We start from the raw sequence: 17,579 nt of genomic DNA, 5'->3' as shown, positions 1-17,579 counted from the left end.
GCATTAAATGTGTAGATTGCTTTAGGTAGCATAGACATTTTCACAATATTTATTCTTCCAATCCAGGAGCATGGAACAGTTTTCCATTTCTTTGTGTCTTCCTCAATTTCTTTCATGAGTACTTTATAGTTTTCTGAGTATAGATTCTTAGTCTCTTTGGTTAGGTTTATTCCTAGGTATCTTATAGTTTTGGGTGCAATTGTAAATGGGATGGACTCCTTAATTTCTCTTTCTTCTGTCTTGTTGTTGGTGTAGAGAAATGCAACTGATTTCTGTGCATTGATTTTATATCCTGACACTTTACTGAATTCCTGTACAAGTTCTAGCAGTTTTGGAGTGGAGTCTTTTGGGTTTTCCACATATAGTATCATATCATGTGCGAAGAGTGATAGTTTGACTTCTTCTTTGCCGATTTGGATGCCTTTAATTTCCTTTTGTTGTCTGATTGCTGAGGCTAGGACTTCTAGTACTGTGTTGAATAGCAGTGGTGATAACGGACATCCCTGCCGTGTTCCTGACCTTAGCGGAAAAGCTTTCAGTTTTTCTCCATTGAGAATGATATTTGCGGTGGGTTTTTCATAGATGGCTTTGATAATATTGAGGTATGTACCGTCTATCCCTACACTTTGAAGAGTTTTGAACAGGAAGGGATGCTGTACTTTGTCAAATGCTTTTTCAGCATCTATGGAGAGTATCATATGGTTCTTGTTCTTTCTTTTATTAATGTGTTGTATCACATTGATTGATTTGCGGATGTTGAACCAGCCCTGCAGCCCTGGAATAAATCCCACTTGGTCGTGGTGAATAATCCTTTTAATGTACTGTTGAATCCTATTGGCTAGTATTTTGGCGAGAATTTTTGCATCTGTGTTCATCAAGGATATTGGTCTGTAGTTCTCTTTTTTGTTGGGATACTTCTCTGGTTTTGGGATCAAGGTGATGCTGGCCTCATAAAATGAGTTTGGAAGTTTTCCTTCCATTTCTATTTTTTGGAACAGTTTCAGGAGAATAGGAATTAGTTCTCCTTTAAATGTTTGGTAGAATTCCCCTGGGAAGCCATCTGGCCCTGGGCTTTTGTTTGTTTGGAGATTTTTGATGACTGTTTCAATCTCCTTACTGGTTATGGGTCTGTTCAGGCTTTCTATTTCTTCCTGGTTCAGTTGTGGTAGTTTATATGTCTCTAGGAATGCATCCATTTCTTCCAGATTGTCAAATTTGTTGGCGTAGAGTTGCTCATAGTATGTTCTTATAATCGTCTGTATTTCTTTGGTGTTCGTTGTGATCTCTCCTCTTTCATTCATGATTTTATTTATTTGAGTCCTTTCTCTTTTCTTTTTGATAAGTCTGGCCAGGGGTTTATCAATCTTATTAATTCTTTCAAAGAACCAGCTCCTAGTTTCGTTGATTTGTTCTATTGTTTTTTTGGTTTCTATTTCATTGATTTCTGCTCTAATCTTTATGATTTCTCTTCTCCTGCTGGGTTTAGGGTTTCTTTCTTGTTCTTTCTCCAGCTCCTTTAGGTGTAGGGTTAGGTTGTGTACCTGAGATCTTTCTTGTTTCTTGAGAAAGGCTTGTACCGCTATATATTTTCCTCTCAGGACTGCCTTTGTTGCGTCCCACAGATTCTGAACCGTTGTGTTTTCATTATCATTTGTTCCCATAAATTTTTTCAATTCTTCTTTAATTTCCTGGTTGACCCATTCATTCTTTAGAAGGATGCTGTTTAGTCTCCATGTATTTGGGTTCTTTCCAAATTTCCTCTTGTTATTGAGTTCTAGCTTTAGAGCATTGTGGTCTGACAATATGTAGGGAATGATCCCAATCTTTTGATATCGGTTGAGACTTGATTTAGGACCAAGAATGTGATCTATTCTGGAGAATGTTCCGTGTGCACTAGAGAAGAATGTGTATTCTGTTGCTTTGGGATGAAATGTTCTGAATATATCTGGGGGGAGGGGGTTGGGAGAGGGGGGTGGGGTTATGGATATTGGGGAGGGTATGTGCTATGGTGAGTGCTGTGAAGTGTGTAAACCTGGCGATTCGCAGACCTGTACCCCTGGGGATAAAAATATATGTTTATAAAGCTGTAAAAAAAAAAAAAGAAAAAGAAAAAAGAAAGGATGAATACCCAAGTTTTGTAGCAACATGGACGGGACTGGAAGAGATTATGCTGAGTGAAATAAGTCAAGCAGAGAGAGTCAATTATCATATGGTTTCACTTATTTGTGGAGCATAACAAATAGCATGGAGGACAAGGGGAGATGGAGAGGAGAAGGGAGTTGAGGGAAATTGGAAGGGGAGGTGAACCATGAGAGACTATGGACTCTGAAAAACGATCTGAGAATTTTGAAGGGGTGGGGGGTGGGAGGTTGGGGGCACCAGGTGGTGGGTATTGTAGAGGGCACGGATTGCATGGAGCACTGGGTGTGGTGCAAAAATAATGAATACTGTTATGCTGAAAAAATAAAAAATTTAAAAAAAAAAAAAAAACAAAATGAAACTATCTTAGATATTTTAAGAATCCAAACAAATTATTCATTCTTCTAAGCATTATTTTATCTTGGGGAGTGTGTGCATGTGAGTGTGTATGTATGTGCGTGTGTGTAAGAGAGATAAATAAACAGAAAATAAGCTGTCTTAAAATCTAAAAGCACCTTTCTAAACATTGAAAAGATGACCTTAAAGGAGTAAGTGTTTCAATGAGTATCTATAGGGTAAAATGTAATTTTTTAAAAGCTCTTACTGATTCCAATATTGTGAGTTACAAACATACTATTTCAATATTCTTTTTTAAAAGACTGACAGTCTTAAGATAAATGTACTCACAGGGCTAGCAATGTACAAATTATTTTTTTTTGTATACCTATATTTCTATCTGTAACTTTTTAGTCTACTAGGAAAAAACAACATGAAACCAGAATACAAAAGTCACGGATCAACTCCAGACATGACAAAGAATAACCTTTAAAATAGTTTGATAAGTACTAAATTACTGTCTTAAAACATCAATAATGCTGTATTTCATTTCTGCCAACACATTAGTTACTATAGAAAGAGTACTAGTATCTTAATACTATTGATAGCCTAAAAGGAATGAAACGTCATTGAAGAAATATAATTCTATATAGATTAAAATATATTCCATGCAGAAAATATCTGTAGAAAATTAGGAATACTACCCCAAGTACACTCAAAGTCTACCATTTAGACATAAAACCAGGTGAGTGTGTCAATTCAAAAAGTACTATGGTTACACAAAGCAACAAAAGCTTAAGCGTAAAGATGAATTTCTGCTTCCATTACTCCCACCCATCTAAATCACCTTCAAGAAACCAAATGAACAATTAAAACTGCACCAAGAACTTTTTTATATTAGAAATGTTCAAAATTGATATCACAATGCTATTTATTTGCTCCAGTGTGATAAAAATGAATATGACTGAAGTAATACACCACTGATAGGAAGTAAATATTGGGGGGGAAGGAAGGTACGGAGTGGTATTTTGTGAAGGTCTTAAAGTTTTATCCTTCACTGGTGAGAATTATAATATTTTCTTCAATGTCTAAAATTATACACTTGGCAATCTGCATTAAGAATCAAATATAAAGCATTTTTATATGAAATAAGCACATAAAATAGTATGAACTCATGGAAATATAGCCAGAAATTTTCACTCATTTTACCTCTGAACAAGTCAATTTAGAAGTTAGATCTTACATCTATAGCACTATTATTTAAATGTAGTCACTATGTTACTATTTATTGTTTTATGACTTTGCATCTCTATTGGATATCTGTTTATTAATCAGAAGCTTTCTTATAATTTGTCAGGTTTTGGTATGAAGATAATGCGGCCCTCACAGGATGAATTGGGAAGTATACTCTCCTCCATTTTTGGAAGGAGTTTGGGTACAGTGAGTACTATTTGGTAAAATTTACCAGTAAGCCCTCTGAACCTAGAGTTTTCTTCATGGGAAACATTTTCATTAAAAATTCAAATTATTTAATAGACATAAAGCTACTCAGATTAACTATTTATCCTAGAAGGAGATTTAGAACTTTCAAGGAATTTGGTGTCTTTCAAGGCATTTGGCCACTTCATTTATACTGAATTTATTGGTATGAAATTGCACATATTTCCAAACCAATCTCTGCATTTCTGTAGAATTAAAGTAATAATCTCCTCTTACATGCTTATTATGGTAATTTGTGTCTTTTCTCTTTTTTGTTATCACTGTGGCTGTGTTTACCAATTTTATTGATCTCCACAAAATGAGGATTTTACCAATTTTCTCTGTTGTTTTTATGCTATCTATTTCATTGATTTGTTATTTCAATTCCACAGCTTACTCTGGATTTAATTTGCTCTTCTTGTTTCTCATGGTGGAAGGTGAGGCCATTGATTTGAGACATTTCTTGTTTCCTAACATAAACAATGTTTTACTGAATACTTTAGCAGCATTTCATAGACTTTAATATGTTCTATTTTCACCTTTTTCTTTTCAGTTTAAAATAGTTTCTCATTTTTTGTTTCTTCTTTAATCCATGGGTCATTTTAAAGTATATTGTTTCACTTTCAAATATTTGTAGTTTTTTCATCTACCTTATTATTTTTAATTCTATCATACTAAATGAAATGATTTTAATGATTTCAATTTTTCTAAAATTATGATTGATTTTATGGCACAAACTATGGTCTGTTTTGGTGAATATTTTACGTGTCCTTGAAAAGAATGGTGTTCTGGTGGTGAGGAGCACACCCGGATATCTACTTTGTTGATACTAATACAGCCTTTTCAGCACTCTTGTAATTTGGTGCTAACATTACTTTTCCATCTTTTTGCTAATACTTCTGGGTCTTTATATTTAAAGTGGGTTTTTAATAGTGTAGAGTTTGATCTTGCTTTGTGATCTAATTTGACAATCTTTGCCATTTATTTGGGGTATTCAAAGGACTGCATTTAATATGATTACTGACATAGCTGGGTCTAAATCTGTCACCCTGTTATTTTTTTTCTATTTCCCCCATCTGTTCTTTGTTCCTCCTTTTCTCTTCTGTCTCCTTTTGGATTGAAAATTTTTAAAATTTCATTTTATATTCCTCTTTGGCTTAACTATCTAGGTTACTGTTGGTTGCTCTGGTATTTCCTTTAGAATTTATAGCATGTATCTTTATCTTTTCAAAACTTCACCTTCAAGTAATATCATAACACTGCAGGTAGAGTGTAATAACTTGCAAAAAGATTCTGTCTCCTGACCTTTGTGCTACTGTTGTCTGCATTTTATTTCTGCATGTCAGAAATCCTACAAAGCATTTTTATCATTTTTGATTTGCATAACAACCTCTTAAAGAGAATAAAAAATTTTAAAAAGCCTTGATATCTACCTACATATCTATCATTTCTGGTATCCTTTATTCCTTTGAGTAGACCCATATTTCCATTTATATCACTTGCTGTTGCATGAAAAACTTTTGAATATGTCTTGCAGTGAAGTTCTGTAAGTGATGAATTCTTTGAGTTTTTGATGTGTGTAAAGCATTTTCCTTTTATTTTGAAAAGATATTTTTGCTGGATATAAAATGCTAGGTTGACAATTTTTTCTTTCAGTACTATAAAGGTATTGTTCTACTGTGTTCTGGCTTGCACCGTTTATAAGGAAACCACTGCTATCACTTTTATGTTCCTCTGTATTTAATGTGTTCCCTTCCCACAACCTCTGGTTGCCTTTAAGATGTCCTGTATCACTAATTCTAGTTTTAAGCAACTGAAATATGTCCTTTTACATAGCTTTCTTTCATTTTCCTTCTGCTTTCAGTTCACAGAACTTCTGGGATATCTATATCTATATCTATATCTATTATAGGGTTTGTAGTTGACATCAAATTTGGAAATATCTGCATCATTATTTCTTCAAATATACTTTCTGTCCATGCTCCTTCTTCTGGGACTATTACACATAATTAGTCTGCCTGAAGTTGAAGCACAGTTCACTGATACTCTGCTCCTTTTCTGCCCATCTTTCATATTGAGCAGTTTCACTGCTGTATCTTTAAGTTCATTATCTTTTCTTCTGCAAGATCAAATCTTTTGGTAAACCAATCCAGAGTATTTTTTTTTATCTCAGACATTTTATTTTTTTCATCTCTAGAAGTTCCACTTAGGACAAGGAAGAATTGAAAAACTCTTTTCAACATGTTTATACTTTCATTTACCTTCTGTAGCACATAGAACCTGTTTAGTAACATTTGTTTTAATATCCTTGCCTACTAAATCTATCACCTGTGTCATTTCAGAGTCTGATTCTACTGACTGCATTCTCTTCATTTTGCATTATATTTTCTGGCTTCTTTCTATGCCTCACATTTTTATTTGGATGCTAACTACTGCGAAATTTATGGTGGGTTATTATTATAGTCCTTGTAATATTTTTGAGCCTTTTTGAGTAGTTATGTTATTTGAAAACAGTTTAGACTTCTCAAGGCTTGCTTTTAAGGTTTGTTAGGCCCTCCAGATGTGTCTTTGGGATCAGTGTAGCCCCACTACTGAGGCAATGCCTTTTGAGTACTTTTCCTGATGTTCTGTGCGTTACAAGATTTCTCCACTCTGTTACAAATGTAATCTATTCTTGGCCCTGTGTGCTTCGACAATTGTTTTGCCTACTCCTTTCTGGTGGATATTTTCTAAGCCTCACAGTCACACATTAATCAGTATTTACCTTAAGACTCAGAGTAGGGTGTTCCCTGTATACTTCTCTTTCTCTAGGTAGTTCACTACCCTTTGGTACCTTGTCTTAGTTACAAACACTTCAGCTTCCCCCAAATTCTCAATTCTGTTTCCTTAATCAGAGCAACTGTGGAGTTTCCACCTAGGTTTCCCCTTTATGTACTGAGATCTGGAAAATCTCGGGGCCATAAGCTAAGGCAACTAAATGGCTCCCCTTATTTGTTTCCTTTCTAAGGAATCTCTGTTCTTACTACTTGCTATCTAATTTCTAAAAATACATGAAATTATTTTTTGTTTCATGTATTTTTCCAAGTATTTGTTTAAGGCAAGAGGGTGAATCCAGTCACTGTGACTCTAATGGCTAAAACCAAGAACACTATCTAAATTCATAAGAAGCAAAACAACAACAACAAAAAAAGTGAATTTTTAAAATCTGCTCTGATTTTAGTGTAGAAAATAGATTTACAGGTCAAAACTTCCAATGAGATTAAAAGAAACCTTAATTAAAAATATTCTTTTTTATATTTTTAGGATCTTGATTAGTGAACCACAGTGCTTAGTAACTAAAAACTTTGAAAATAAAAAGCATGAAAAAACAAAAAACAAAAAGTATGCAGCTATGAAAACAAAGGAAATTCTTTTAGCCATGCTTACAAAGACCACATGCAAACATTTATATAAAGTATTCCAAGTATTATTATAGTTTACTCAATATAAATTGCTGTTTTAAGTAACTGAAAGCATCGATATGAAGACATGACATATTTTGTCTTAAAAACAAGCAAAACCACTTATACATTTCCTAGCTCTATTCATTGAATTAGAAATCATGACCTTGCTAATCCTCAGATTATAATTACTAGGTATCATTTCACACTGAAAGAAGCCACATTTCAAAAGAAAAAAAATCTTATTCTAGGTTTGAAACAAAAATATACAAGATTAATAGTTAATACCTTTTTGTAACAGAAAGTAGGGAAGCTATCCAAGACTGTTATCAAAAAAGAACTCAGGAAACAAAAGGAGGTGGTTCATGACCAAAATGGGAGAATTTGAAAATCAAAAAGGACAATAATGTCAGTGTATTGAAGTGCATCAAATATGTTTAAATCTTTAAGTATATAGTGAAACTAAAAGCAAGAACAGATTGGTCACCACTGGGATTATTACAGAACCCCTTTAGAATAAATACTGAAATAAAAGAATCATTTATGCTTTCCTTTATTAACTATACTACTATTTAACCAAATAATAGGTGAGAAGTTTCTCTTTACACTAAAGTGCCTGAGCTAATAAAAGAGAAGGAATTATAGAATTAGAACATCTTCATTTTGCAACCTGTATGTATTAATAAATCTAGGCTTTGAATAGCACTGGGTGCTAACCTCACAGACACTAACACTCCAACTGACAGAAGAGCATCAGCATCATTTAAGAAGAAATCTGGCTAAAAATGAAAAATGAACCTGAATTTGGTCAAGCCTCAGTAACCTATCTATTTTATAGTAAACCTAAGGGGGAGTAAAAAAAAAAAAAAAAAAAAAATGTTAAACACAAGTATTAAGCCCTAGATTTTTCTGGAACATGAGAACATTTTTTCTGGAACTAGAAAAATCTAGTCTTCGAGAAACTATCTTCAGTGAATACATGGCCAAAAGGAAGGAATGAAATAAGAAAGGGAGAGCAAAGAGTAAGAGGAGTGGCCTACAGTTTAAAAGAAAAATAGAAGACATTAATCAATCACAGTTAATCTTTATTTGGATCTTAAAGCAAGCAAAACTATAACTGTCTACAGTATACTATCATTTGTCTATAATACAGAAATGGGATTTATTTAGGATACATTTATTCATTTGCTTATAGATGACAGAATACCTCTAGAAGAATAAATGAGAACCTGGTAACACAGGTACCAGAATTAAGGGGATTAGATGGCCAAATAACAGGAATGGAAAAGAGATTTTTTTTTAAATCTTTTGAGATATACGATTATCTATTTTATTTATATGTGTGTGTGTGTGTGTGTGTGTGTGTGTGTGTATTGCAATTACAAAGGTTGCCTCAACTAAAATCACCAATTAAGTTCTTAAAGAACCTGCTCTGAATTAGAAAAATGACAAGAATAATATTTGATTAGTAAAAATAATATTACCTCATCATACGTGTATCTGTAGTCAGCTTTCTTTGATTTGAGGTCCCATAACACTACTGTTCCTGATTCAAAGCCAATCAAAAGCTGTAATAAAAGACAATTTCACATGACCTAGGAATGACATTATGTGAAACATTTATATGCTGACAATAAAGATAACTATTATCATTCGTATGCTTCAAGGATAAAGTTATAATTAATTAAACATCTGCATTGGTAATCACATAAATGACAAATGAGAATAGTGCACTGCATATTAATATGCCTTTGATGATTATGGACTTAACTTATATAGCTAATTATTGAGAAAGAAAATAGTAACATTTTGAAGTCCTGAATGTATATTTTCATTAATTAATATAACATAATAAATTAAAATAAAAATTAACATTTGTAGGTGCTTTAGAGTTTACAAACATTCCTAAGGTAAAACATTATCAGGCAATGTCATTTACTCATCTATTGAAAAGTTGCAAGTTATATCTAGCCTAGATCTTTCTCATAAGATTCAGACTCTTACTTCCAGTAGTGACGGCTCCCTTTATCTACTCCACAAGAACCTCAAAATAAATGTGTCCCAAAGTGAATCCATTATTTTTTCCCTACCCTCATCTTCTGGTGTTCCTTACTGCAGTGTCTCTCTCAGTATTACTTATCTTGGTGTTCATTAAGTCACTCAGACAAAAACCTTGGTGGCATCATCCTTAACACTAGTCTCTCCCTCCTCAGATAAAATTATCTAGTCATTTTTAAAATTACATTCTGTTATCTCTCTTCTTTCCCTCACCTCCAATATCTCTCTCCTTGTACAAAGTTCTCCTTTCTGGTCTCTTGGTCTCCCTGACTCCAGTCTTGCTCCTTTACTATAGCTAATATTTAACAATTCTGAAATGCAAACCTGATCATGTAATGCATGCTTTTAAAATTTTTTTAATGCCCTACCATTACTTTTAGAATAAAGTCCAAACTTAGTAATATGACCTACAAGATTTATCATGGTCTGACCTCTGCTGACCTTTATAGCTTTGTCCCTTGCAACATCCCTCTTATTCAATACACTCCAGCACATCTTTCAGTTCATGCTTTCTCTTATTTTTGCTGTCTTCCTGGGCCATATTTGAAGTTATCCTCTTTGCCTGACCAATCCTACTAATTTTTCCAATGTTGTTTTAGCTATCATTTCCTTTAAGAAGCCTTTCCTGACCTACCAAATGTAAATCAATCCCATTTCTATGTGCTCCAACAGCACTGTGTACATTTTTTAATCTGAAGGGCCACTACACAATAATGGCCTTTTCCTTAGCTGAATTATCTTATTGACTATAACACTAGTTTATTTAGGCAAGGACTCTTTTTATATTGTTCACCACTACCATAAGGCACAGAGCCTGACTGATATGTTTTAGGTACTTAATATGTTTTTTTGTGAATGAATATCCAACCTCTACTGCCCACAAATCTCCACCTTGACATTTTTCAAATCTCAATATCCCCTTTGCTTGAAACCTCCTATCCTTTTATTCACTGAGTGATCTATTCATTTTTTAAGTCCCAATTTAGTATTGCTCCCTTGGGTAAGCCAGACCCCAATTCTTCTAGATAGATTAAGATCCTCCTTCTCCTATGTTAGCACATGCATTTTCATCTATAGGTCTCTAATATCCTGCCTAGTGCACAGGACATGCTCAATAAATGTTTATTTAGTGAATACATATATGATTAGTAGGTAGCCAATACTTCTTCATGTAATCTGGGGATATGAACAAAGTTAGGGCAGACCTAGTTTTTTTTGTTTGTTTGTTTGTAAGATTTCCATTTATTTGAGAGAGAGCCAGAGAGAGAACATGAGCAGAGGGGAAGGACAGAGGCAGAAGCAGACTCCCCACTAAATAGGGAGCCAGATGTGGGGCTTGATCATCCTGTCCTGAGCCAAAGACAGACCGTTAACCACTGAACCACCCAGGTGTCCCCAAACCCAGTAATTTTAATGAAATAGCAATTTAGTGGAGTTCAGACTACAGGGATACTTGGAGGGGCAATAACTGAAACTAGCAAAACTCTCCTCACCTTTGTAGGAAGTACAGTTAATTTTGCTACACAAACTGTTCTTGCCTAGGCAATGTGACATATATACTCCTTCTAGGAAAAACTGGTATTTGTTTCCTTTATCTTTTCCTAGTCCTTCTAAATATCTTAGACATGTGACTAACTGAGCACTGGATTGGCTCAGGGCACAGGTCAATTAAGCTCTAGTCTTAACATCTGTTACTTAGAAGCCATGTTACATTAAGGAAATAATTTTACCCTTCCAGATCTTAATAACAAGAGAGTTATAGTAAGTTTTAACCCCCTTCAGCCAGCTCTAACATCCCAAGAATGTTAGAAATCTATGCCAACAAGTTAGGCTTTAATCCATATGACCTCGTAAGTATTAAAAAATAAAAAAGCTAACTTAAAGACATGGTATTTAAACTTGGGAAATTCAATGTTTATTCTCACTAGAATCTTTCATAACTCAGAGATGCTAATTTATATTCTGTTGGCTAGTTTCCTTTTATTTTTTTTTTTCATAAAAGCATTAATGGGCATGCTGAATATGAATTAACTCTCTACAACATCAATAACTCTGGGGATGAAATCAGAAGAATCAGTATTCAAAATCACAGCTTCACCAATATGTAGCTTTGTACCTCTGGAACACATAATCGCACCAAGTCTTTGCCTCGTCATCTGTAAATTAGGGAAGATAACTGACTTAAAAATTGTTAAGATGATCGAATAAAATAGTGCATATAAAGTAGAAAGCACAATGCCCAAAACAAAGGAGAATTCAGTAAGTGGTAGTTATTACTGTTACCATCATAAGCAATTTTACACTAATACCTAACTTCCTTCACTAAAACCTTTGCTTAATGTGGTGGCGTCTACCATAAGGTTAGCTTTGGAGGAAGCTGCCCTGTCACTTTATACCTTTCTTTAGCAACAGAGTGTCACAGAGATCTTTGGAAAACAGTAGAGTCACTGATATAAAGTGGATTTTTCTATTAGAAATCAAAGGTTAGACAATATTATCTATTCTAGTACCTTAGTATTTCAAAAATGTTTGAGTGAGGTTAACTCCGGAAACTAAGGAGAATAACAAAATACCAGGTTTCAAAAAAATGAGGATGATAATAAGCGTTATACACAATTTATTTATACAATAAATTAAGTATACACTGAGGCATTACTATTTATATGTTGGGTACTATGGGAAACATAAAGCTTCATAAATATTTTCTCTATGCTTTTGGGGGTCTTTCAAGTTCAGTGGAAGTGAGATATGTACATATTTCTAATACATAGCAATACGTGACAAATACTATAAAACTTGTACAACTAAGGTGTTAATGAATTTGGAAGTGAGAGAAAGCATTTTCAGTCAGGATTATCAGCAAAGATATCATGAAAGAAATACATTTAATCTGAGCTTCATAATGTGGGTAGGTATTCAGCAGAGAGAGAATAGTGGGAAAGCATTTCAAACAGAGGGACTCAAATAAAGGAGCCATGGAGGCATTAATGAGCAGCTCACACATGAAAAATAACAATTTACTTCAGCACAGCATTCAGATAAAGATGTTCTGAAAGACAATAAAACCTAGGGCTATGTTTTAAGGAAACTTTATTTTGTTAGCTACTGTAGAACCACTGAAAACTTTTTTTTTTAAAGATTTTATTTATTTATTTGACAGATCACAAGCAGGCAGAGAGGCAGGCACAGAGAGGAGGAAGCAGGCTCCCTGCCGAGCAGAGAGCCTGACGCTACGCGGGGCTCGATCCCAGGACTCTGAGATCATGACCTGAGCCGAAGGCAGCGGCCTAACCCACTGAGCCACCCAGGTGCCCCTGAAAACTTTTTTTAACAGGAGAACAATAATATTAAAACAGCATTCTAGGAAAATTGATGTGGAAATGGCTCATCAATGGGTTGGAACACCTTGAACTTTAGTAGTCATAATAAGACTGAATAGAAAAGAGACATTGCAAAGAAAGGATTGAAATGACTTATCGACTGAATCCAGGTAGAAGGGAGGGAAGTTTTCAATTCTCTTGCCATGCCTCCCACCCAAAGTCTTGGCTTCTATACAAGAACTTTGTAGCAAGGAAAATAGAGTGGAGGTACATACAGGCTCCTGTAACTTGCTCTGTGTGAAGTTTCCCTCAAAACATGCATTTGTATGATTATAAGCTAACTCCAAACAGTATAGCTATCCTTTTGTTTTCCTACCGGCAAATAACAGAATAGTGTTAACATACAGGCCAGACCATTCCCACCAATTGAGGGAAGAAAAAACCTCCACAAAATCTAGAAATTTCATTTCACTGACTTCTGATAGTGATAAACATCCTGGTGTTTATGTAGGCTAATATCATAAAATTATGTAAGTAGAGAAATATCATTAAATAGAACTACTTAAGAGATTGAATTAGGAAAGAGATTCATGGAAAAGGAAATTTTATTATTATTAAGTGTATTAACAAATCTAAACAACAATTAGATACTGACTACATGAAACTGGTTTGAATATAAAAAATGAACTATTTTAAAAAATATATTATTAATCTAGGCTATCTAAGAAGAAAATTTTAAGGGAGATGAGATATAGACAACTCTAACATAAGGTATTATGTGATAAATATTACAAAAATTGTATAAGGGCTGAAAATAATTCAAAACCAAAAGAAAACAGTTTTTGCCAGGATTACCAGAAAATCTTAATAAACTAAAAATAAATTAATAATTTTACAAGTACTTACTAAATTTTATTTGTCTTAGGGGTTTTTTGTTCTTTAAAATTGTAAATTATTCTAATTCTTTCACTTGTTCTTAATATATAAATAAACCAGTACACGTCTTTGACGTACAACTTTTGTTAGAAATCTCAATTTTGCAAAGTAAATGTATGTTATACTAGAACACTTTGATTATTTTTAAAAAATACCAAAATCCACGCATTTAATAAATACGTATTTTTAGAAAAAAAATTCTACCTTTCCTTCATCCATTGGGTTATCACTTATATGGACAACTGGTCCTGGATGAGATTTAGATGACCTAAAACAGAATAGTAAGTTTTTTTCTCAGTTAAATATTTCAATACAACTATATATTCATCACAATGAAAACAATGAATGAAAAATAAATATATATTTATTAAGGAGGAAAAGAATTCAGCAAGTGATCAATAAGAGATGTATAGTTCTTAATATGGATTAAGATAGGACTCAGAAGAAAAATATGGATAGGGGTTAAATACGTGGGTTAAATATGTGATAAGGACCAGGGAGTGCATTTGTGATGAGTACTGGGTATTGCATGGAAGTGCTGAAACACCATACTGTTTTGTACCCCTGAAACTAATATTACACCATATGTTACCTAATTGGAATTTAAATAAAAACTGAAAAAAAATTTTAAAAAAAGGGAATGGGAAGAAAAACAGTGACACTGATACAAGTCAGCAAAATTTTTAAGTATACATTCTATATAAGAGAGAATCTTCAATTAAGGATTTTAGCACACACACACAAAAAAACCCCTATTCTCCTGGTACAATCCTCAGAATTAATATTTTTAAATAGAGTATCATCTAAAATATTGCTATTTTATTTTACTCAACTCTAGCCTCCAAATGGGGCATCTCATCCAGTTTCATAGTTCACATGAAAACTAAGAAAAATTCTATTATGTTTTTTAAAAAGTCAACAAAAATAATGCTACTGTACTTGGTCAGAGAAAAAAAAGTCATACAGCTAAGAATGGAGCTGAACTTATGCCCACACAGTAGGAATAAGCACCTCCCTATTCATAAATTCCGAGGGCTGAGACACCAGTCCAGTTGATGAGAGATCTTTGTGAAACCATAAAGACATCTGCACTAAGCCTACCCACTAGATATCATGATCAACTCACAGAACAGAGAGGAAAACCCACACCTTATACTAAGGGAGTGAGATATGATAACATCCTTGTCACACGAAAGAAAACCAAGTTAATACACTATCACGGGTGCACCAAGACATTACTGAAGAGAGATGCTACCAATTTATCTTTAATGTCAAATCCTGTGGAATGAAACAATACAGAACTATTTGTTTAAAAAAAAGAAACACTGAAAATTAACCTTGCCAATATCCTTAAATTTTGATTTTTATGTCTAAATAATATAAGAAATAACATGAGGTAAGATATAAAGATGAGATTCTAACACTGAGTGCAAAGTTGGTGCTAAGGATCCTTACAGCCTTACAGCTCAACCATGTTCTTGATGTTAAAACAATTATTATATCAAAATTAGGGGAAATTAACTGTCAAATTCTGTATTTATTACACGGCAAACATTTACATTATATTTGTCAATTAAAACATATCAAGTAGAGGTTTAGATCGATGTTTTCTAATCATTGGAGGCAACCCAATAGGGTATGAGCAACATTTGAAAGAAAAATAACCAGAAGATAAAAACACAGGGGGAAAAAAAAAAAAAGACAAAAAACCTGGAGTGTTTTTCACCTAAGAATTATTTCATTGAACTTGTGCTATAGCTTGTACAGACATACACATGTCATATATGCACATGTTCTTCTATCAATAAAAACTTAAACTTACAAACTGCTAATAACAATTAGAAAAGGTTAATAAACTGTGTTTAATATCAAGAATATCTGACATATTTAATTCCATATGGATTTACTAACTAGCTATTATACAAAGATATCATATATGGTACCGACACTTTCAGACATGGAATATGTGCTCAAACTCACAGTTCAATGGCTTTATTCCACATAATGACGTAGCCTGAGAGTGTGAAGGACTCCACATTGACAATATGTATATTACCTCGCTCAGTGCCCACATAGAGCCACTTACTCTGGAAAGGCAGATGGCAAAATGTAACCCTGCAAGAGAAAGTATATCCAAAAGGATAATTAGAAAAATGTCTGTAAATTTTATTAATTGCATTTGAGGGTTAATCATGATATATAATTTAGGAAAGGTAAAAATGACATACAACCAGATTTACTTACTCATTGTGATTTTTAATATGCAAACTTAACTTATATGTCAAACATAAGACCCTAAGACCCTACAGTAAATAGACAGCATGGCTTGACAGAAAGATGAGCTTTAAAGTTAGCATTTCAAATCTATGTCAGTAATTGTGCTACTTTAGGCACATCACAATTTTTTTTCATTTTTTAATGTAAATTCAATCAGCCAACATTCAGTACCTCATTAGTTTCAGATGTAGTGTTCAATGATTCATCAGTTATGTATAACACCCAGTGCTCATCACATCATGAGGCACATCACAAATTTAACCATTAAGCCACAAACTATGAGTCTAAGACTGACTCCAAGGTACTATTATATTTCTTCAGAGTTATTAAACACACTAATCTTTCTCATCACCTGTACCTACTATCCCTTCCAGACAAAATGCTCCTCCAGTTGGTATTTTTCTTCTATTCGAGATTCAGTTCAAATACCACATTTATTCAAACTGAAATCCCAATACTTTGCATCTCTATTAGGCTAGACTTTTAAGACAGGTAGGGTCTACCTTCTAGGCCCTACCTTTAAGACAGGTAGGGTCTACCTTCCTCACTAACTTGTAAGCCTCAGGGAGGGCAGAGATCCTCCACACTGAGGCTCAGACAACTATCTCTTCCTATGTCAAGATGATATGATAGGCCTGGATTAACAAATTATAATTTACATGCATATATTAAATTTTATTATCATTCCAAAAATTTCAAACACTTTCTATTATTAGCTCATTTGACTTCATGATCAAAAATGGACATTATCTTGTCCTTTTTGCAGCACTTATTTTTAGTTAAAAAATCAGTATATTATGAAATCATATCATGGTCTTTCTTTTCAGACAACCTATCATGTCTCTCAAGATATACTATTTAAAATTCCCATAGCATAGCACTTCAAATAATGCACAATCATAATCAGTGCTAGACTGTCAATATGGACACTAGGTTTTAGGCAAGATATAGTAAACACAGTGTTGTTATTCCCATTACCACAATTTCATTACAGAAAATTTTCAAGATGAAAATACTTACCAAATAAATATACATGCAACTCATGTTCTATTTCCTCAAGGGAATGTTCATTTAGATAATTACTTAAGGTTCATTATCTGTATTTTTTGTTAAGGGTTTTATATAGTAACAGGTCATCTTTCTAAGGGATTTATATAAATTTAACTAAAGCAGAGAAATGTCTACTGAATCAAAAAACATTTTATAGTACCCTTTTACTTCACACAGCAGTAAATCCACAGTACCTTTCTGAAAACTCTAGGACCATAGGGGTTTCAGAATTCTGAATTTTCCAAATTTTTTTTTTAAAGATTTTTATTTATTTATTTGACAGAGAGAGATCAAGTAGGCAGAGAGGCAGGCAGAGAGAGAGGAAGGGAAGCAGGCTCCCTGCCGAGCAGAGAGCACGATGCGGGGCTCGATCCCAGGACCTGGCCGAAGGCAGAGGCTTAACCCACTGAGCCACCCAGGTGCCCCTGAATTTTCCAAATTTTAAAGAAGTACATAATGCAAATTGTGTATATCACCTAAAATGGGAGTAGTATCTCGTAAATGCATTATATGTCCTAAAGTATAATTGTGGCAGTCTTTTTTC

General features: G+C 33.7%; 1 protein-coding gene across 7 annotated transcripts in view; it reads right to left on the bottom strand.

Moving 5' to 3' along the window:
* The window catches only part of STXBP5 (syntaxin binding protein 5), a 185,388-nt gene that overhangs the window by 119,140 nt on the left and 48,669 nt on the right, over nucleotides 1-17,579 (bottom strand). For all 7 annotated transcript variants that reach the window (XR_007127922.1, XM_047732215.1, XM_047732217.1 and 4 more), the window contains exons 5-7: nucleotides 15,689-15,823; nucleotides 13,913-13,976; nucleotides 8,879-8,962 (exon numbers count right to left, since the gene is read on the bottom strand). Coding sequence is in view for 6 of the 7 variants with exons in the window: in XM_047732215.1 (XP_047588171.1) it covers nucleotides 8,879-8,962; nucleotides 13,913-13,976; nucleotides 15,689-15,823 (283 nt within the window). In the remaining variant the exon portion in view is untranslated. The remainder of the gene's footprint in view (nucleotides 1-8,878; nucleotides 8,963-13,912; nucleotides 13,977-15,688; nucleotides 15,824-17,579) is intronic.

The sequence above is a fragment of the Lutra lutra genome, chromosome 6 (genome assembly GCF_902655055.1).
Source record: "Lutra lutra chromosome 6, mLutLut1.2, whole genome shotgun sequence".
NCBI lineage: Eukaryota > Metazoa > Chordata > Mammalia > Carnivora > Mustelidae > Lutra > Lutra lutra.
This window is presented reverse-complemented; position numbering and strand designations above follow the sequence as displayed.